Raw genomic sequence first — 21,574 nt, forward strand, 5'->3', positions numbered from 1 at the left:
GCGCTCTACATATAACATAAATACCATTATTATCATTATCATTGTGCACATTAAATTTATTTTCGCAATAACATTTTAAAATTATATTTTTAAACTCAAACCACATACACCACGGCCACATATATGTTTTTATGTATGTTTTATTTATTAGAACTTATTAGTAAGGAATAATGCGTTTGACCTTTAAACATCAATTAAGACAAATACTGAAGTACAGGTCACAAAGTACAAATACGACATACTACTAGCTGATTTAGAAAATTATTCTCTATGAATGCACTGCAACATCTTATGAACATAGACTTGAATGAATGAATAAATAAATAAATAATAAATACAATTTCTATATATTAATCTGTACTAATATAACTGTATAACATATTTCAAATGGTCCACAATTCTAAATATTGAAAGTTTAAAGAAAAATAAACATTTAACAGTAATAAGGAGGATGTCATGGCTTGCTGAGCAGTATTTTTAAAATAAGCCATCAAATATTCCAATGAATACGTCCTCCTCTTTGCTGCTGGTGCTGAATATTGGGGGGGAATTAATATTATTTATATTATATATATATATATATATATATATATATATATATATATATATATATATATATATATATATATATATATATATATATATATATATATTATATTATAGTCAAAATACATGACTACTTCACCTGTTTGTTTGGATGCTTGTTGAAAAGAAATCAAACTTCGTGGTTTTAGCAGGCACATGCATCGGTTTGAGAAGATTCTCAGATTCCTTTACTGTAATCTCCTGACTGAAGGGGTTTGGAATCTGCACACAGGGAAAGACAGATAAGTATCATGTGCCAGGCAAGTGATTACTCAACAGAAAAGACGAGGTTGAGCTGTAAAAAGGTTAAGCTGTTTACAGGCCCCTTTCACCAGGTTTAACATAAGCTAATTATATAAAGTATATTATGATGTGCATATATAGAAAAACCCACCAGAGCAAGATATAATGATAATAATATGTGCTTTAGGTCATGTGTGTCCATACAAGTGATAGACAGCATAATATTATTTGGTCAAAAATATGAAAAAAGTGAGATGCTGAAGATAACCCCTGGTGCCAGAGACTGTATTTTAATATAGTCAAATATAAGTCACCTAGTTTCACTGTATGTCAAAGCATGGAACTTACTGGTTTAACGCAAATTTAACACACGTGTCTACACCAACAAGTGAACAACAGTGTTTGATAATGTAGCTAGATTACACAGATCACATACACAGATCTTTTCAAGCATCGACACATACCTTTTTAGGCCAGTCAAGAGTGAGTCTGTTCTCTGTGACTGGAGAGGGTTGGATGTTTCTTATGTTAGGATTAAAACTGGCAGAAGATGACCTAAACACAAAATGTTTTTTTCCAGAATGAGTAGGCAGATAAGCAGACTTTACATATTTCACACATTATGTGATTCCTGGTATTTGAAACAAACATTTTCAACTCAACTGGACATAATATGAGCCTGATTTTCAGATCCTACCTCAGTGGTATCCTGTCTGTTGTTACACAAGGTTTGACCTGTGAGTGACTGATGAGCAGTGGTGCTGATGTAGCAGCAAAGTCTAAGCACAAAAAATAAATGTATGCTTATCACAGTCATAACAATCATTAAGCTTGTAGGGTTCATACAAGGTTGACTGAAAGATAAACACTAATTACAACAGATGTATGAAAACATTTTAAACCTGTTTTTTTAACATCTTGTTACCTGGCACGTTAAAGTGCACAGAGTGCTGGATCTGAGGTCTATCATAAGAGGCAGAGGACGCCTCACTGGCTTGAACCAAGTTATCATCATCAAAGTCGCCCCAGTCGTCCCATTCATTTCCAAGATCAAAGTTGACTATTGGGATTTGTGAGGCCAAAGCTGGTTCACATAGAATGTCCTGGTTTAAAACCACAGTGGATCTCTTTGAGCTGTTTGCACTGATCTGGTTTTGAAGGTGGTGAGGTTTCTGGCTCGGGCACAATCCTGGGTTTATCCAAGCTGGGGAACCTAAAGACAGAACATTGTTTTTAATTCATCATATTATATTACTGCACTTAAGACTTTTAAGTTTCTGTCTGATTATAATAATAGTCATATAAACACATAACAACTCTAGTAGAAACCCAATCAGCACAGTGAAGTTTCATCATTTATTATTATCGTTTATGCCACTTGTTTTTACCATTATCAAAGTCGTCTACTACTTCAGGCGTCTGAACACAGTCTTGGGCTGTCAAATCCACATACTCAAGGTGAGGTCTCGCTGAACCTTTAAAATCACTTGTCCCAGACCTTTAAAAAAATAAAACTACTTTGAATAACCAAGCATCTGGGCTTCAGATTCCATCCACTTCAATCCCTTTCACAAGATAGGATAAACTTTATTGATCCGATAGTGAGGAAATTCAATTGTTACAGCAATTCATACTTTGTTGTGACTCTCCCAATTCTAATGTTTGCATTTAAGAAAAATAAGCCTCAAATCTAATTATAAATCATAACAGTGAATACCAGGAAGCAGGGGACAGCCGCTGTGTGGGTTTATAAGTCAACTCCTTCATGTTGACAGCCACAGACTCTGAGTTCATTTTCATCTAAAGAAAATAGAACAAACACCTTTTTGGCTTGACAATACAAAGACACTGCCTCTCCTTTATGCAGCTAACATTCTGGTGTGAGATACTATAGCGCAGCTTATTAGGCAGGTGAAGATAATGTTGTCAGATTTGTTTTGCATTTTTAAGGGCACTTTTTCGATAACTACACCTGGACTTAATGATGAAATGAAACATTGCTGGTTGCAATCATAAGGACAATAATACAGGCAGGGCTCCAATTACATCATTACTGCTACATTCTTTACCTTGAGTCGTTTCACAGGAGTCTGTGCAAGTGTATCATACCGGCTCCTCAGCTCTTTTAAATGAGAAGAAAAACTGGTTTCTTGACTAGCTGACCTCTTCCGTGCCACAGTTACACCAGTTTTGCCTTGGGGATGCAAGAATATCTCTCCGAATGTGAGAAGCACCCAAAGTGTAGACATAAAGGCACAAGAAAACATGTGGTACTCACAGCAGTCATGGCCACAAAGATCCTTACTCTTGCAGAAATGGTTGCACTGTCTTTTATTGCCTGGATTCAAATGAAAGGTTTTCACATTTCACAGAGAAAGAAAGATGATTAGTAAAAATCAGGCTGAAAGAAACACTGTATTTAAGCAGTAAATTTTATGTTTCAGCATAATCACAATCAGTTATATTGCTATTGTGCCTTGGTCTGCAGCAGATGAGGCATTGTCTTCATGAGGTGCAGCCTGATCTGTGGACTGTGGTTTCAGTGCAGAGCGTTGTGGTCCCCATTCTACAGGATTATGTTGTTCATTGCATAAATTATCGGTCCCAAAAGTTCTGGCTCCAGAGTAGTACACATAGAACTTCTGGTGGATGTCAAAACCCACTACAAGAGAAGACACACCACTGACTATATATGGACATATTTGTCCTGCTTGTACCTAACATGTATTGGTTATACAGTCCAAGACTTTTAGGCAAAACCTAAAAATGTTAAATGCATTATCATAGTTCACCATAGTCTGAGCTGATGAGATTGACACTGATTTCCTCTCCATTCGTGGCCTTTGACACATCAGTTTTCTTTGACCAGCAGCCGCACTTCAACAGCAACAGGTCCCTATAAAACAAACCAGAGGAAGCCTGCTGTCAATCAATATTCTGTACCCAGTTAGAAATGCCTCACGCTACTGAGCAAGGGCAACACAAAACTAGTGAAGAAACTGAAAGTTTTGTTTACTCACGTGAGTTTCTGTAGAAAGACCACTTTGTTGTCAGAGTCTCCAATGATCAACGTGACATAGTGGTGGTCTGGGGCTGTTCTCCTGGACAGAAGCTGTGCTCTGTTTTGCAGTTTTACTTTCACAACAATCTCTGCTATAGCACAGCTGTACCTCGGAAGCTACAAAATACAACATCAAGAAGCAACACAGCTGCTGTAAAAACTCAGGCCCGACAATGACCTGGCCTACAAAATTGGAAAGCTGTGTATTATTATTATTGAATGTACATGGGCCTCATTAACAAGAGTAATACATTTTACCTGCTCCAGGGTGACTTCATATTTTGGGAGATAAATGACAGATTCTCTGATCTGATTTCCAAATGGTGGATGTCTGTTGAGAACCTGCAGGAAGGTTATAAAGTTACAATACCGGTTAGTTACAGTACTGTAAATCTAATTAATTATTGTATTTTTTAGGAGTACAATGCATGAGTACATTGAATGTTTATGCTTTAAATTTTTTTATTCATTATTTTTGTAGAAATATTTCACAGACTTACAAGCTCAATCTCTCTGGGGTTGGTTTGCTCTATTTTGCTGAAAGTGGTAAGACCAGCATTCACCATGGCAGTTGACAGGGTGTGGCCTAAAAAAGTTTGTTATTATCAAGTGATTCATATTTTTATGTACCTCTAATAGAAAGCATGTCTGGTGAGGATGACTGTGGGTTTAATATGTCATAGAAACCCTTTTGTGTATTGTGTAAATTCAATTCAAGATAAGGCAGATTTATTCTGCGTGTAGAAAATAAACATAACAATGGATCTACCTATCTTTTCCAGTTGCTTGGAGACATAAGGCGAGTTCTCCCAAAGCTTTGATCGGAAACACTTCGCCAGGATCAGAGCATTGAGTACAGTGGAGAAACCCATCTTAGTTTGCTGAGCCAGAAACTCTGACAGGCCTGAATGGGATGAAAATGAAAACTCTCGTCAGGCAGCACTATGTTTATTGGGTTCCTCTGTTTTATCATACATACACTTGGTGATGCGCATCCCATTCCTAAAAATCTTGGCTGTGTCTTGTAGAAGTCCAAACTCTTGAATTGAGATGGAGCCCAAGTGAGCTTGAATTAAGCTTAAGACGAGACAAACAAAACAATTTCTGCATAAACAAAGTATAAAATTTATATAATATGACCCTTAACCAAGTACAAATTAAAGAAACACACCAGTTGACTTTCATCTCACTTGTTTTTATCTTTCCTTCCATTGGAAATCTGGAAAATGCATGAAGATCTCAATTACAACTGCCTACTCTAAAATGATCGTCATGATGACAAAAACTATACTGACAAAAAAAGGCAAATTAAGTAAGATAATGTAAGTATACGTTTTAAACCTATGAATGTTCCTTACCTGATAGTAACCCTGTTTTTATCCACATTCAGTGTGTTCAAGGGCCTCTTCTCATTCATTCTCAACTGAATGTCACTAAACTCTCTGCTCTTTGACACCAGCTCTATCTGGAATTATTATGCAGTGTCATATCATATACAGAATTCTGTTACTTACAGTCTTTTCACAGAAATCTTGAAAAGCATGCATAGCAAGCATATAGAATACAAAATTAGTCAGGAAACTTACCAGGTCTGATAGGCTCTCAGCTCCAGTAACATTACTGAACTGTTTCATGGTGTCAAAGGCAACACAGTACCTGGCCATTAATTTGCCCGCCTCTGAGAAATAAAAACACATACAGTAAATAAACTGGTAAGGAATACATCAGGTGTCTTCCAAACAATTTTACACAAACACTACCTGTTGGTTTGATATTAATATCCTCATCCATGTCGATCAGATCAATGGAAGACAGAGACCTGAGGTTCTTCAGACATAGTTCTGAAGAGGAGTGAAGAAAAGAAGTGGTCTTAAACGACAATAGTGGACTGGATACTGATGCATACGTAGGTCTGAATTCACCAACCATCTCTCCTCTAACACTACAAGATTACTATTGTATTGAAAAAACTGTTATAACTTACCCTGCAATTTAGCCTCAATTCCAGGTCTATCTAGGTCAGCAGAGAAACCTAGAGTGGGAGTTGAGCAACACTGCACTGATTGTTTTTACCAATGTCTGGCATATGATGCACTTATATTAATATTATATTATATATAGTCAAAGCACTTTGATGCTGCCTCTCATTGATCCAATTGCACGCACACACACACTCACACACTGATGGTGCAGCAGGCCAGACTCAAAGTTCACTAATGCTAACATGGGTCATTTTTAGTATATTTGTGCTCAGACCATAGTGTGTAGGGTTCTTGATAGCTCTAATGTAGAGGAAGGTGGAGCGAATCCAGTCCAAAGCCATGTTTACGTCACTAATGGTTTGGAGTACAATCTCAGCATTCAGGTGCTCCACTAGGTGACTGTGTAAACTAAGGGAAATGGGGTATAAGGTTATCTCATACATAACTGAATGAATGAATGAATTCTCTTTTGGAGAAAGTAACAGAAGGAGCTGTAAAAGTACTTGTCATACAGTACCTGCTTTCAATAACTTCCATCCCATTCATTAGTTTCATGTACTTGTCTTTGGTTTGCATCTTTGTCATGATTACTGCAGTTGCTGATGTGTCAAACTACAACAAAAGGGATTCTGTGTTTCATTCTAAAACTATTTCTACCATTGTTTACTTTCCACTAATCGCAATTAGGAAATGTTGTAGCATTCTTGAGACAATGCTTAAACTAATATAAGACAATGTGTGCATTATTATCATTGTACCGGTAGTTACTGCTATTACCTGTGGTCTTCCAGCTCTACCCATCATCTGCAGTAGGTCAGACTCACTGTACTCTTCACAGGAACCACCAACATACTGCATGGTCGACTTGATCACCACAAGATGAGCTGGCAGGTTCACCCCCATTGCCAGAGTCCTGGTTGTAACTAAAACATCAGACGTTAAATAATAAATGTAAAAAAAAAATATCAAAACAGGCTATAAATCTGTTGCAATAACAGTAAATAAGCATTTTTTGATATATTTGTCATTATAATAATTAATAATAAACAGTTAACACTCATTTATATTACTTTCACTTGTCCAGCAATCTATGTGGACATAAATGCTTTATAATGCTGAATAATATATTGTAACTTGTCATTTAGCACAGGATAAAGCTGACAGTCTTACAAAGGACCGGCAGGTCTCCAAGAGTGAAGGCCTCCTCTATCAGCTTCCTGTCAGACAAGTCAACTCCCGCATGGTGGTAACCAACTCCTAACATAATCAGTTCTGACCCAAAAACACAACAGAATGTTATTTTACATCATAGTTTATTTGCTTTTCTTGTAGGCTAACAGGACAGGACTTGGCTGAAGTCTGGTTTTGGATAATAGAAAAGTTAAAACAACATGTTTATGGACCACATGGTTCCTATTGGCACAGGCAGCACAAGCACATGGTTCACTAACTTTAAACAACTCACGATAACGTTAAGAATGGTAATGTTTAACTTACCTCTCAGTTTTGAATCCTGCAAAGAGTTTGCAAATTTCATCAGCCTGTAGTTGATAAAACAGTAACAACAGTAACATTAAGTAAAGTTGTCAGTAGAATTTACTAAAATTAATGTCTTGGTATTTGTGTTCCCATTCTCACATATCAATGGATAGAGCATACACTACCTTTGCTTGTGCTCAATACTCATGATGAACCTAGCATCCTTGGCCAGAATGGCAGCAGACTGCTGGGCTCCTTTCCTAGTAGAGCAAAACTAACAAAACAATAGCACCTATCAAATCAGAAGTCAATCCAATATAACCTTCATTAGTTAACTCATAACAAAAAACAGAAAGAACAGATAACTCATGCTCCAAACCTAGGGAGTTCGGACCCAATGCACCTACCACAAGGGCAGGCTTCTGGTCGGAGTAGGTTTGTATTATGTTAGCCATCTTGTAACTGAGTGACAAGTCAAACTTAAACTCAGTTTGGTTGAAGGTACAGGGGAATCCCAGCACCAATTTCCTAAGCTTCACTGGACGGTGGCTCTCATCCATATGCAGGTATTTTGCTGGACCATTCTCATCAGACAGCCAGTCTGCTATCTAAAAAGGTAGATACTGTAGGCAACTCATTTATTCTATGGAAAAAAACAGTAACTGCCTCTCTTAACCTACTTACATCAGATATGTTTGGTATGGTGGCTGATACAGCCACAAACCTCATAGTCAGGTCTGTTTCTGGATTCTGTGCTGTCCTGTACGCATGGACAGTCTTCATCCTGTTGACCACCACCTCCAAAGTGGCACCACGGGTTGCGTCTTTCACTACATGCACCTAGATAAATAACATGATGGCTTTAAAAGTATCTCAGATGTGTAGCATTCAATAAATAGATTGATAAATATAGTCTCAGCTATGTAGGCAATGCAATGTAGGCAATAAACCTCATCAATAAGGAAGAGCCTGACTAGCTGCAGCAGAGAGTTATCCCTCCATTTTCTTGTCATGCTATCCCATTTTTCCTAAAAAAAAAAGATAAATACAATATTATGAATTAAAGTAAAACCTTACACTCCCTCTACTCCCTTTCTCTTGTTGGGTAAAATGCACACCGGTGTGGTCAGGATGATGTGCGAGTCCTGAATCTCAAAGAAGTCATCAATCTCTGTGTCGCCTGTCAGTTCCTTACAGTTTAGACCCAAAGGCCCAAACTTCCTTTTCCAGTTCTCAAAGCACTGACTGCAGAGAGCTTTGATAGGAGCCACTAGAAGGAGCATAAACAGTTCTTTGTACCAGAAATACTGTCAATCCATAATCTACCAACTGTAATCATATCAGTTTGAAAACAATACATATGAGGAAATTCATCAAGATAAATGTGTGTGAATACAACCAGGTGCATTTTGTGAAAACTGTGGCTTTATTTAAAATTCTGATTTAGTGGTTTAGTGTAATCTTTCTCTCTCTCTCTCTCTCTCTCTCTCTCTCTCTCTATATATATATATATATATATATATATATATATATTATATATATATATATATATATATATATATATATATATATATATATATATATATATATAATGCTCACTATAGACAGCCTTGACCTCTCTCCAAGGCTCTGAGGTCTCCATTAGCAGGCGAATGATGGCGAGCTCAAACAGCACTGTTTTACCAGAACCAGTAGGTGCACATGCCACAAAGTTTTTAGCTGTGTAGAGAACCTGTAACCAAATCAAATACAAAAACACTTCTATAAGACGACCAAGAGAGGCTACATGCCCAGCAGTATGTTTGATTGGTTTCATATACAGTAAATGCTCACATCATCCAGTGCTTTGGACTGAACATAGTTGAAAAAGGGGAACTCATTGAAGACAGATCTGAAGTTAGCTGCTGTGTTGGAATAATTCAGGAAATTAAACCACGTTAGTTGTGTAATAGCATTCTTTTACAATCACAGCTCAGACAGCTAAGCGACAACTAAAAGGATACGGAGTTCAGAAACAGGCCGCAATACATCCGAACAACAAGACCCTAAAATTTATATATGCAGACATCAGACTTTCATTTCTATTCACATTCTCACTGATGCCATGCTTATTTATAGTATTATTTCTTAAATAACACCATAACAATATTTTTTACGGTAGAACATTAAGGGACCATGTTTTCAAAAATGATAGACAGCACAGGGCTTCTCCTGAAATTAATGCTTCTTTTGTTCTTCTATCCACCACCTAGTGACTAAAATGTGTCATTACAATGAGGTGGTCAATGGGGAGAGCTCACCTCGTTTCACCTCATCACACCGAAACACATTGTGGCAGTTGCTGCCATGGCTAGACACGGGCATATTCATTAGCTACAACACGCCATTTGTGTGATATTTGATAAAGCAGTCATAGACTGTGAGCAAAGCATCTGTCTGTGACCGTGCCCGTACAGTGTAGCACCTTGTAAGCGGAGTGGCTGAGGTGTCATGGGTGGAACGAAGGCTCTCTTTGTGCCCTTGTCCTGCATCTCTGCATGCGGCGCCTGCTGTGGGGGTCGGCCACAAGCTGCAGATGAACCCAGTGGAAGGGTTGAGGAGAGGGGATATGGGGAGAAAGGAGGAGCTGACTGCCTAACTGTCGCCCGTGGCGGCTGAAGAGGAGGAGGCACTGTCGCCATGGTAACCTGGCTGGGAAAAGTTTGAGGTCTGGATGCTGTCTGGTTGCTGCTGCCACTGCTACGGAGGTCATCTGTGTTTGACGAGTCACCACCACTGTTCAACATTTGAACCTTGAACAGGCTGATGTGGCAGAAAGGAAAAAATAAAAAGAAAATAACACAGCAAGTAAGAATTATTGGACAAAAAATGCTGCTAGAACTGAAAAATAATATTAGAGGTATAAATTCAAAAATCCAGAAAATTTAGGTAAGAGGGCCACTGTTTTAGAACCTCAATACTTTTTATAAACTGTTCACTGGTGTACAAAACAGATTTACTGATTTACTGTAGATCCATTATGTCTTATCATGGGGTGTGATTAAAAAATGAATCAGTGCTACCTTTTTCACAGCACAGTGACTTTGGCACGTCTTTCAAAAAATGGGAGATAGTCTGAAAACAGTGTTCCCACATTCTTTAACAATGTCTTAACACTTGCCTTCTCCTTAGAGGTGGGCTTTTGCTGCAGTCCAGAGACAAACACCTTCTGCTCATGAACACATTAGTAGCGTCCTGCTGAGTTTCATCTCCACATCTGCTACTATTACAGATGTGTTGTGAGGAATCACTAAGCGTTTCAGCCCAAAGGCCGTCACATCTAGTGACGCTGTTGCTGCCACCCTGCGTATTCTCAATCTCCTGGTCATTATAGACGAAGTTGTAAGAACCGCTGAGTTTTGGTGGTAAGTTCTGAGGACAGGCTGATCCTATAACAGATGATATAAACTTCTTGGGGTTCTGTGACAAACTTGAGTAACACAGAACATGGGGAGAGAAATTCCTCAAACTAAATTCTTGAGCTCTCTAAAGCAGATGAGCGTGAAAATTATCTGACAATGATTTAAATACATTTTATATGAATACATTACAAAAATAATACAACAGTGGAGTGAGTTACACAGTTAGTACATTTAGTAGATCTTCGAAAAGACTAAGCAGTCTACTCAAGTCAAGTGAAAAGGAATTCACTCTAATCCAGAGCACAACATACTGTTTAGGGTAGAAAGAGTCTCTGCCTCCTGCTGCAAATCCTGAGTGGCTGGAATCTGTGAAAGAGATGGAGGCATTTCCAGCTGACTGGCCTCCTGGAGCAACGGTTTTCTGTCACACACAATCCAGAACCAACAGCATTGATTCAGCCGATACAGAAAGAGGAAATGATGTGGGATTTCTTCTTGTACTCACACTTTGTGGACAATGGGTTTCACAAAAAACAGACTGTCTAAGGGCAAGGTGCAGTCACTGGAGTCCAACATCTCATCAGTTCATGTAGACACACACAGATCTTAAAAAAACAACACTTACTTATACAGATGCTAATACCAACCAATTCATACAGTATATTTATATAGCTATGCATTTACAATACATTTACCTGAAATAATCAGGCAATTAAGTTCAAATAAATCCAAAATAAATATTGTGGCAACACAGTCTAAACTGTTTAAATAATCACTAAACAGACACGTAGCCTTTTAAATAGCCTTTTTAGCCTTTTCTTGGTTTACTGACATGTTGCTAGCTTTAGCCGTTAGCTGGTAACGTTTAGGCATAAAGACGTTTTTATCCGTGTCGTACATTGGCATCAGCTGCGCAGTTTGCCTATTTACAGAGTTATCTGTCCGTTTCTTATCTTCGTATCGTTATAATTAAGGTGTTAATTAATATACATTTAAAATAGTGAACACTCATCCTGCCTCTGAGGTGAGTGGTTGACACTTGACCCTACTTAACTAGCATCAACCTAATTTAGCTAGTAACATTAGCCAGGATTTTTTAATGTCGACCAACAATAGTCAGACATAATTAGAAATATTAGGTGAACTAAATATTGTCAAATATCAAGCAACTAGGTCAGCACATGTTTACAGTGGAATAAGTTCTTACTCTGCTCAGTGTGTGCTCAAACACATTGTGGTACTTCCTTTTTAGAGCACATCGGACTGGAAAAGTAATCGGTTTTAATCACCGGCTACAACGGCAACAAAGACCTGAGGACACGCATAGGGGACGTGGTAACATCTCTCCTGCGCTGGCACACAATTGTTGTCTGTGCGCCAGCTGACAAGTTGAATGTGCTAAACCAAGTGTGTTCCCAAAAACCCAACAAACAAAGCAAATAGCAAGTGGAATTCAAATGTATTTTATCAATTGAAACGATGATTAACCGCCATGAACCTTAAAAAAAATCTCCTACCCAAAAAGATGGTCATTAACTCAGGTTTTTTATGCCTCCTATCTGGAGCGAACCATTACAAACCCTGCGGGGGGACATGGCGGCGACTTGTGACATTACGTGCCGGATTAAGACAAAATGTTAGCTCACGTAGCTATTTCGCCGCGGTAGTCGTGAAGAATATGCATACATATAAAGGTAAATTTCGAAAATTCCCCTTCTCACTTACAGTAGAAGCAGCTGTGTGACGTTAGCGTTACCCTGTCAAAAGAAGTGACCTGGCCCACACCAGACCACCACGGAAAATGGCGACTGTGAAATAGATGGAAGACGAAAGTAAGAAATTATTCAATGCAGCGAATAAATCGTTCCCTGTCTCCTTCTACGCCCCTCAGAGGTAACGTTTGTTTGCTTGCTTATCATATTGTTGGGGTCTGTAAAGCGAGTGGCGAGGCGCGATTGTCATTAGCTGTTTAGCCTGAGGAATGGGTTTAGGTATGGAACAGCCTTAATGGCAATGGTCTGCAGCTCCTGCAAGCAGCATCCAACAACCCAGCGTGACAGAAAGGCTAGAGAAATGCAATGACAGCCGCAAGAAACATACTGTGAATGATCCGCTCCGCTCTCGAAGTGGGCTCCTTTGAAAACGTAGCCCAAACGCTGTGTTTTGGCGTATAACTGAACTACTAGGGTGAAAGTTTTAGCTCTACACAAAATGTACAAGCGCCGATCAAAAGCCATTTACGAGGTCCATCTCTGCGAATTTGGGTTCATCACGAACACCTTTCTCTGCCACGGCCGCGATCACTTGGTTTGACACTTTTATTGCCCTTCAAATCCCAGATAGGTCTCTGCTGCGACCTTGTAGAGGTATAAATGGCCACAAACAGTCATCAACGCAGAGTGTTAGGGTTTTTTTTCTCCGTTTTGTTGTTTGTTTTGTAATGGTGGGTGAGTCGACTACCTGTCTCTGATGGCATGGCAGGTATTTAATTGTTTACCTTTCACATTAAGCGTGCACATTCAAGACAACGATTATAAATACATAATTAGGGCTTGTGTCAAAATACAAATAAATAATAGTCTACCTGTTAAATCTTATACATTTTCTGTTTTACCTCTGCCATTTGCTAAAACCTGTTAAATCTTGCTGTTGATCCTTACCGTATGGTTAAATTACCTAATGCGTCTGATTTTTATTTACATTTAGAATTGCAACGTATCATCATTTTTATTCTTAATTAACCTGTTATTCACATGGTCAAATTAAGTATACTGTAATTGTAAAAATGGCAGTTTAATGCTACTTGTTTTGTCAGGCCTCTACAAAACACTGTAATATTTGGTTTACTCTCCCCAAACTGTCATCAGAAATAACTAGAGGTGTCTCCACTTAAAAATGTGTCCTCGTGGCACCATTTGTCTGGATCAAAAATTGGCATTGGACAGTACCACCCCATACAAGTAGGTGGCAGTGTATCTGTTGCTAAGGATAGTAAACCCAACAAAGAACAATGACACCGTAACCCTTTTATAAGTGACATCAAAAACATGAGCACATTTCGGCAATGGAAGTAACAGAGATGTAAGCGGAGCCCAACGAGCAAGTCGTAAACTCAAAAATCAACCAAATATCTGCTTGTTGCGGACACAAAATTGATACTCTACTGGTTGTCCAGTGGATCTTGTTCTGTGCTCTGTACTTGTCCACACATCAGTTCATAGTCGTAAGCATACACGCACTTGCATGCGCGATGGAAAAAACAAACAATTGGTGTATATATTAAATCACTGAGTGTAGCTACTAACATTGTCTATACTGTACACTCAGTGACAGAGCATCAATCTGGCAGTTGATTGCCATTTGTCCACCAAGTAAACTTATTTAAGTAGCATATGAGACCTAAAGTAGATGATGGCCCAGTATATTTCTACAATTTTTTTTTGGATGGATTGGATGTGCACTACTTGTTATGCCCAAAAAATGTTGTGAACCTTGACTTATTTGAACTAGTAACACAATCCGCACTGATTGAACAACGATAACACTGACACATGGCCACAGTAGGGTCATTTGATATAAATACCTGTTTGAAATGTTATTTTTTCCGGGCTGTTACAACGGGAGAGATCTAACATGTGTTCCGTTGTTGATGAAGCCTTTCGGTCATCCAGATGAGGCTGTCTGGAAGTTCAGCCTCAGACCTCTTTTTCTTAGATCAAATGAAACATTTTGCTACATATCTGAGTACGTAAAAGTTGGCTGGAAAACACAAATGTATCCTTCAGGTTCGTTTGATGTCACACATGTAAAGAATGGATTCATAAGGTAGAAAAAGGAAGGTCAAAGATCTTGTAAATTGCCCTTGATTTTTCTGGGAACATATGAAAGGGCAACATGACAAGCAGGAGATAGAAAGAATCAAAGTCTTATTTATTTGCACATAAAAGGCTTTTCTAACTCCTCTCAAGCCACTTCTTCTTTGATAAAATGTGGACATTGTCATCTTCTGACGAGTGTCCTTTGTCTTTTAAATTGAGATACACAGCTGATAATGGACCTGAGGCGTTGCTTCTTCTGAGCACTCTTGATTGGATCGGTTCCCTTACACTATGTTGCTTCTCTTGTGCTTTGGTGTGCCGTTTTCTGTCCAAGTGGGTTTGAAGTAGATGGGTATGCCCTCTTCAAAGAGCAACACCAGACATTTTTAGAAATAACCAGGTTCCACTGGCCCTGGGTTCCAGGCAGTTTTCTTACCTTCTTCTCCTGGATTGACCATTTGGGAAAGAGTGTGTGAAAGAGGCCATGATTTGGCCGTGAAAAACCCTTTTACAACTCAAAACAAGTCAAAACACAAGTCAACTCGATGCAAGTTAAGAACACAACTTCATGGATGTAAATACATTGGTTAAACCAAGACGCAAACCACTGGTAAACAAAAATCTAAGAAAATTTATTATCTGTTTTTGGTGGATACAACAATAATTAACTTGTCCCAGAACAAAGGAATGTACAGTACAGCAAACAAAAAAAAACTCACAATCCATGGCACCTACGTAATGTCCCTAAGTTGGTGGAGGTGTTATGTTATGTTATGGCCATGTAAAGCCGCCAGGTCGGTGTCACTGGTGTTGAGCTGTAATTGCTGACAGATTGGCAAGATAAATGCTGAGGTATATAGCACCATGGGCTCATGCTTGCAAACAGGTTAGCTCACTGAAAATGACAGATCCTTCACTGAAGAATGTGTACTCACACATTCAAGATAATTTGTGATGAAGAGTTAAAATATGTTCAGTTACATATTAGGCTATGGCAGGAATTAGAGGCATGACATTAAAGTTAATACTAGAACAAACAAAATGGAAGTGCAAAAGCACTGTGCTGAATGGGAACATTGTTTTGCAAAAAATGTCTAAAATAGGGCGATGGGTAAAAAGAACCACATTCACAAAACCATGAGCCCTGCAAGAAAAGAATGAGACTCTCAGACTGAGAGGACACTGTTAGCCCCCTTGAAACACTGGGTTATCCAGCAAAAATGTTAAACCTGCTTCAACATTCGCTGCAGTGCCAATCACATGCATGCAGGTCCACATTCCAGTTACACCTGTTTCTCAAACTGGACAAAAGCCAGCATTGACCCACCGGTAATATGACCAACTCAATCTAATGTAAGCCTCCTGAACACATTCATGTTTCTAGATATTAAAAAATGAGGTCCCTCTGAGTGAGAAAGATTTAAATTTTGTTTAGCAGTTGTTTTGCAGTCATATATCTGTTTTCAACATCTAAGAAGGCTTTCCTTTTTTTTAGGTCATGGCAGCTGAAATGTCATGTCTGACAGGTGTTGATGAAGATGACAAAGATGCAGATCCTGAGATCAATGCACTTTCACTTCTGCAAGAGCCTATGAGAATGGAGCAAGACTCAGGCTCTTGCACCAAATCTTTTGGCAGTTCTTCACTGAAACAGAACAATATCCTAGATGTTCTGTCCAATGCAGAAATGTTGTCTCCAGTTGGGCTCGGTAATGGACCTTCTTCACATCAGGCTACAAAAGCCAGTGAACTCAATAACATCTCCATAGAGAAAGAAGAAGAGAAGAGCATCACACAACTAAAAACAGTGCAGGAAATCGACCCAGCAGGAATTTGGGGTTTTGATGTAGACTCACCTGGGGACTCGTTGGATAATTTTAGTAGTGCTAGTGATCTTCAATGGGACCCTCACAAAGAGTTTATGCAGTTTCTTTGGGATAACCATGGTGATTCCCCAGGAGAGGAACCTAAAGATGACATCCTCCCAACTAACAACCAAAGGAGAAGAAAACGTAAAATGGATATGGTCGTCATGGTGGATCCTTCAGAAGACCTTTACCCTGGTCTGAGCCACAGGTCATCTGAGGAACTGTCTGATGCTGAAGAAACAGGAGACTCTCTTCCTGGCAGGAAAGTTCGAACATCAAGGACATTTACCAAATCACAGCCTGCATCAACAGGGAAAGTTTCCAAGTATCCCAATGGAACAGTAAAGGCCATCAAGGAAATTCTAAACAATGTACCTACAAGAAATTCCCATGAGAACAGTGTGGATCATGGATTCTCACCATTAAAAGGAAGTCTCACTCTAAATTCCCATGCAGAAGAGAAGCACTCATGTTACCCTTGTTCAAAATGTAAGCTTATGTTCAAGAAGGAACATCATTTACAACGTCATATGAAGTCTCATATTGACACTCCAAATATTTCACCAAAGTCTTTTATATGTCGTGAATGTGGGCAGTCTTTCAGACAAAGTGGTTCACTTATTGAGCACATGTCCATACACAAGGAGAAAAAATCAAGCCCCACTGAAGATATCAAGAAGAAAGAGGATAAAAATGCAAAGCTTTGTTGCCCTCAGTGCGCATTTGAGACAAGCTGCCCAAACACATTTGTTCAACATGCAAAAACACATGAGAAGGAGAAGAGAAAGTTCAGATGCGAAAGATGCGGCTTCAGGACTATAAATGAGAATGATCTTAGGAGACATAATATTATGGAGCACACTTTCCTTACCGTTAGAAAGCCGAACCTAACTCTCACCTCCTCTAAAGCCAACTCTGAATTCTTTTCTTGTAAAATTTGTTCTTATAACGTTTTTAGTAAAAGTGTTTTTAAGAATCACCTTCTGCGGCGTCATCAGCAAACCTTTGATGAGTATGAAGCTGCTCAGCCTACTGTGAGAAACGCACAATCGCCGAAGGGGCAGCATGTTCACATATCGACTAGTCCTGTAGAAGATGCAGAGTTTACATCGAAAATCTCCATAAAAAATCAGATCTCTCCGAAAAGAGCTTCCTCGACGAGTGAGCCTAGTGGCATTTCAGACTTATTCAGAAATACCAAGAGAAGTCTCAAGTCTCAACTAGCAGAATCAAAGCTCGACAAGTCCATTAACGTTCTCTTGTCCCGACAAAGACATGAGAAAAAGAATCTTGAACATAAAAAGGAAAGTAACAACGGCTGCACATCTGTTCAGGATTCCATATGTGAAAAAGATGACGCTACTCAATTGCCAGGTTCAATGAAAGTCGAAGTGGAAGACTCAGTTTTGTTCTCCGATGACCTTGGCTCTCCCTCCAGTGCTGCTGAAAGTGATCTCAGTGACCACAGTGTACCCAAGATGAGGCTAGATCAGTCAGTGGTGAAAAAGTCACCATCAAAGCGTAAAATGTCAACTCCATATCGTAACACCTCAGACAAAGACTCATGCTTCATCTTACCAAAACCTTTGCCAAGCCCTAAGAAAATAAACCAAGAAGATGAAGAGGAAGATGATGAAGACAAAGACATTTTTCAAGATACAAATGTTGAAATGAAATGTTTTGACAATGGCATCAAGAAAGAAAAACAAAACATCATTTACACCTATAGCAGAAGAATGTCTATGAGGGGTGCTCTACAAGCATCTAAAAGACTGTTTGAGAAAATAAAAACAGAAGAGCAAGAACAGAATGACCCTGAAATTAAAGAGGAATGCATAGAAGAAGAAGTATATAAAGAAACATTGGACTCTCACCAAATACCACTGGGAGAGTCCTTCACAGGTGATTTGTCAGACTTGGACTCAGACCGCAAAAACTGTCCCTACTGCCCTGCAGTATTTGAGTCAGGGGTTGGATTGTCCAATCATGTCAGAGGACACCTTCATAGGGTGGGACTGAGCTACAATGCACGCCATGTAGTGCCTCCTGAGCACGTGGCTTCTCAAGACAGGAGGCCACGAATTCGACGTAAGATTTCGGCATTCCGAAGATTGAAGAAAGGTACGTTGCTGTGTGATTCCCAGTGTGATTATGAAAGTCATATTGATTTAGATCTGAAACGATTTAGACAGACATAAAAGTTAGTAGACCTATGAATTACTTTTTGATGAAACATAAATTGAAAAGACTCAGATCAGTTTTTTGGTGTTGCAGATTTTAGTCCCAAAAGTAGCAGTTGTCAGTCCTGTTGTATTTTTATGTGCTGTTTTTACACTTTTAATTTTATCTTCTTTCTTTTTTTAGCATTACGACTAGAATCCAATTCTGATAATGTGAAGAGTATGCACTCCTGTCCGTTATGTGGGGACACCTTTGATAATAGGACTGGACAGTCCAACCACATTCGAGGACACCTCAAAAAGCTTGGTAAAAGCTTTGCGACGAAGAACAAATCCCCATTGTTTTTACTGCGGGAGTTGATGCGAGACAAGAAGGAGTTTCAACGGGCCCTTCAGATTTTAGGAAAGAGACGAAACCATTTCCAATATGGCTCGTCACCAAAGCTGTCCAGTGTCGATTGTTTCACACTCTCCCCCCTTGGAATGTCGAAAAGTAATTCTGTTGCAAAAGATTGCACTGATGCCAAACCACTGATGCCAACGTTCTCTTTAGCTGAAATGGAGTCTGAAAAACGTCAGATAGAGACTAAGATGGATGTTAAACATTCACTTTCGGGCACAACTGACCTGATAGGTATTCTGAAGAAGAGGAAGTGTCAGGAAGACAACAGAATAAAGGGGTCTTCTCAGATGTCAAAGACCTTATTAACCCTTTCTTCCAACGATGAGCACAGTTCAGGATCAAGAGTTGCATCTTCACTGCCGCACTCAGGTAAGTCATGTTGTTTTGGTAACCATAAAAACAAGTTGAAACTGCAGATTTCTTTGAATTGACATTATCCTAAATCATCTTAAAATATACAGCAAACATAACATATTGGCAAAACTTTGTTTCTTAGTCACTAAATGTTAAATATCAAGTCAAGAAGGTTAAAGTCGCTGGTGTTTTGATATTGGTACTGAAGTGAATTGCCACAAGTGTCATTGCTTCTCTTGCATCTACAAATCTATTAACAAACTTGTCCATGTACAGTATGGCAGATTTTTAATCAGCTAATACTGGCCTACTAGTGGTTATAGTGTTTTATATATATATCTATATCTTTTTGTTTTTCAGAAAAAGGTGAATTCAACAGGAAGGTGTGCGTCCATTGCAATGCAACTTTCCACAGCGGGGTTAGCTTGTCTAATCACCTGCGGGCATATGCAAAACGAAAAAGGAACGCAATGATGGAGGGAACCAGTAAGTGTCAGGAGCAACATTGTAAAATGCTCTGTCCAAGAACACGGTAACGGTACAGAAGCTGTGGCTGCAACAACTGGTTCATAACAGTAAAAAAAAATAATAATAATAATTTGATTTTGAAGACTTTGGACCCTGACGACTGGTGTCAAATCTCTGTGCCATGGTTACTGGTCACATGGTCAATGTTGTGGCAGATACATTAAATATAAATTTTTGTTTATTGGTCAACATTACTGTCCGTCTTGAGACAATCCTTTGATACATTTGTAAATCTTTCCAATTATATTAAAGTGAGAAGACTCATTGGACCTAAAGTGGCTCTGAAAATGAATACATTGATTTCTGTCTTTTAGCATTTGACTGTAAAGCAAGGAGGCAGCGCTCAAGGCCTGGTCCCAAAAAGAAGACACTGCCCTTACCGCAAACTCCAGAGGAAATATACAGACTCACTTGCAGGTAATGCTATTTCTTCTTTAATTCTATTTGAATACTGTCTTTTTAACTGGTATATACCTTTGCATTCCCTGTCTGGCAGGCTCGTCCCAGAATTGGTCTATTTTCAGGCTTTTTAATCTGTTGGCAACCAGTGTAGTTACTGACAGGGACATTTTCTTATTAATTTGTGTTGATTATTGTGATGAATGTCACAACAGACCCATACAAACACACAACGTGCAAAAGGGTTGAAAGTTAGAAACAGCACAAACACTTTGTGTCATTGTATCTCTTTTCAGGTTCTGTGACCTCGTCTTCCAGGGTCCCTTATCGGTCCAGGAAGACTGGATTAAACATTTACAGAGACATATTATGAACACTAGTGTCCCTCACACTGGGCTGGGTATGGTAGAGGTCACTTCGCTGCCCACGGAACCCCCAACTCCCAAGACTGACCAAGACAGCTCTCAGACAGCCACACATGCTGCTTCATGAGGCCAATGGGGACCTTTTTAGACTTTGTTAGGCTGTATGTGTATGTACAATGGTTGTTCTTTCACTTTTTTAAGTCAATCAAATACTGGCCAAAAGTACAATATTGCTCAAAGCTAGAGATATTGTATGTGTTTGGACAATAAATTCAATTATTTTGGATATTGTTACCTTTTTTTGTTTTTACATGGTCCATTTCTTGGAACACCGTTCCTGATGGACGACTGCTTTCTTGTTTTATGCAGTAATGTAGTGTGGAATCCATTTCTAATGAAGACAACTTTTACCTCAGATTTCTCATAGTTTGAGTCGTTTTTTGTCAAAATTTGGGAGCACCTGTTCTGTACCAATATTCACATTCATAAGATACTTGGAAGTATGTTTTTTTTTTGTATTGAATCGTGTTTGGATTAAAGGTTCGTTCTCCTTTTTACTGAGTTACTGAGATTAATATTCTGACTGAAAATGATGGCGCCTGAAATCTAACCGTTTTGAAGATCTCAAAAGATCTACTATACACGAACAAAATGTTTATGAAGTTGTTATGCATAGAAAGTGTTTCATATTATTTCAGTAACTGCATTGTTTCTAATACAAAACGAAATCTGAAAGACCTAACATGCACAGCCTGTGCTGACAGTGCCCATCATGTCATCTATATTTAATGTTTAAATATACTGTTTTGAAATAATTTAATTTTAAATGTACTATATCACACAGATACAATGCTTAAAACATTTGTGTTCTAAATAAAAAAAGCAAGAAAACTATTCCACCTCTCTTT

General features: G+C 38.8%; 2 protein-coding genes across 13 annotated transcripts; one reads left to right on the forward strand and one right to left on the reverse strand.

Annotated features, from left to right (window-relative positions):
- Positions 1 to 122: 122 nt before the first annotated feature.
- hfm1 (helicase for meiosis 1) lies at positions 123 to 13,075 on the reverse strand. 11 transcript variants are annotated; one of them, XM_029132155.3, is made up of 40 exons: positions 12,852 to 13,075; positions 12,477 to 12,559; positions 11,257 to 11,356; positions 11,063 to 11,172; positions 10,511 to 10,778; positions 9,815 to 10,152; positions 9,354 to 9,395; positions 9,184 to 9,254; positions 8,950 to 9,082; positions 8,469 to 8,620; positions 8,301 to 8,378; positions 8,035 to 8,190; positions 7,758 to 7,958; positions 7,536 to 7,624; positions 7,369 to 7,412; positions 7,042 to 7,143; positions 6,649 to 6,794; positions 6,389 to 6,483; positions 6,146 to 6,279; positions 5,874 to 5,921; positions 5,650 to 5,730; positions 5,476 to 5,567; positions 5,248 to 5,354; positions 5,061 to 5,108; positions 4,869 to 4,966; positions 4,659 to 4,793; positions 4,390 to 4,475; positions 4,148 to 4,231; positions 3,849 to 4,006; positions 3,621 to 3,724; positions 3,305 to 3,490; positions 3,107 to 3,166; positions 2,898 to 3,022; positions 2,546 to 2,628; positions 2,217 to 2,326; positions 1,754 to 2,041; positions 1,526 to 1,607; positions 1,293 to 1,383; positions 686 to 807; positions 123 to 532 (listed from the first exon to the last, which is right to left on the reverse strand). In XM_029132155.3, the coding sequence occupies exons 3-40, from the start codon at positions 11,325 to 11,327 to the stop codon at positions 478 to 480; spliced, it is 4,473 nt and encodes a 1,490-aa protein (XP_028987988.1). In that variant the 5' UTR covers positions 11,328 to 11,356; positions 12,477 to 12,559; positions 12,852 to 13,075; the 3' UTR covers positions 123 to 477. The 11 variants fall into 11 exon arrangements, with proteins under 11 accessions (XP_028987988.1, XP_028987990.1, XP_028987993.1 ...); XM_029132157.3 differs by lacking the exons at positions 12,477 to 12,559; positions 12,852 to 13,075 and adding an exon at positions 12,269 to 12,440; XM_029132160.1 differs by lacking the exons at positions 12,477 to 12,559; positions 12,852 to 13,075 and adding an exon at positions 11,959 to 12,097 and having other exon boundaries at positions 1,526 to 1,589.
- znf644a (zinc finger protein 644a) lies at positions 12,495 to 21,560 on the forward strand. Of its 2 annotated transcripts, none has more exons than XM_029132168.3 (6): positions 12,495 to 12,583; positions 16,065 to 18,558; positions 18,802 to 19,389; positions 19,735 to 19,860; positions 20,217 to 20,319; positions 20,598 to 21,560. In XM_029132168.3, the coding sequence occupies exons 2-6, from the start codon at positions 16,068 to 16,070 to the stop codon at positions 20,791 to 20,793; spliced, it is 3,504 nt and encodes a 1,167-aa protein (XP_028988001.1). In that variant the 5' UTR covers positions 12,495 to 12,583; positions 16,065 to 16,067; the 3' UTR covers positions 20,794 to 21,560. The 2 variants fall into 2 exon arrangements, with proteins under 2 accessions (XP_028988001.1, XP_028988000.1); XM_029132167.3 differs by having other exon boundaries at positions 12,497 to 12,644.
- Positions 21,561 to 21,574: the final 14 nt, after the last annotated feature.

This window comes from Betta splendens, chromosome 17 (genome assembly GCF_900634795.4).
Source record: "Betta splendens chromosome 17, fBetSpl5.4, whole genome shotgun sequence".
NCBI classification, from domain to species: Eukaryota; Metazoa; Chordata; class Actinopteri; order Anabantiformes; family Osphronemidae; genus Betta; species Betta splendens.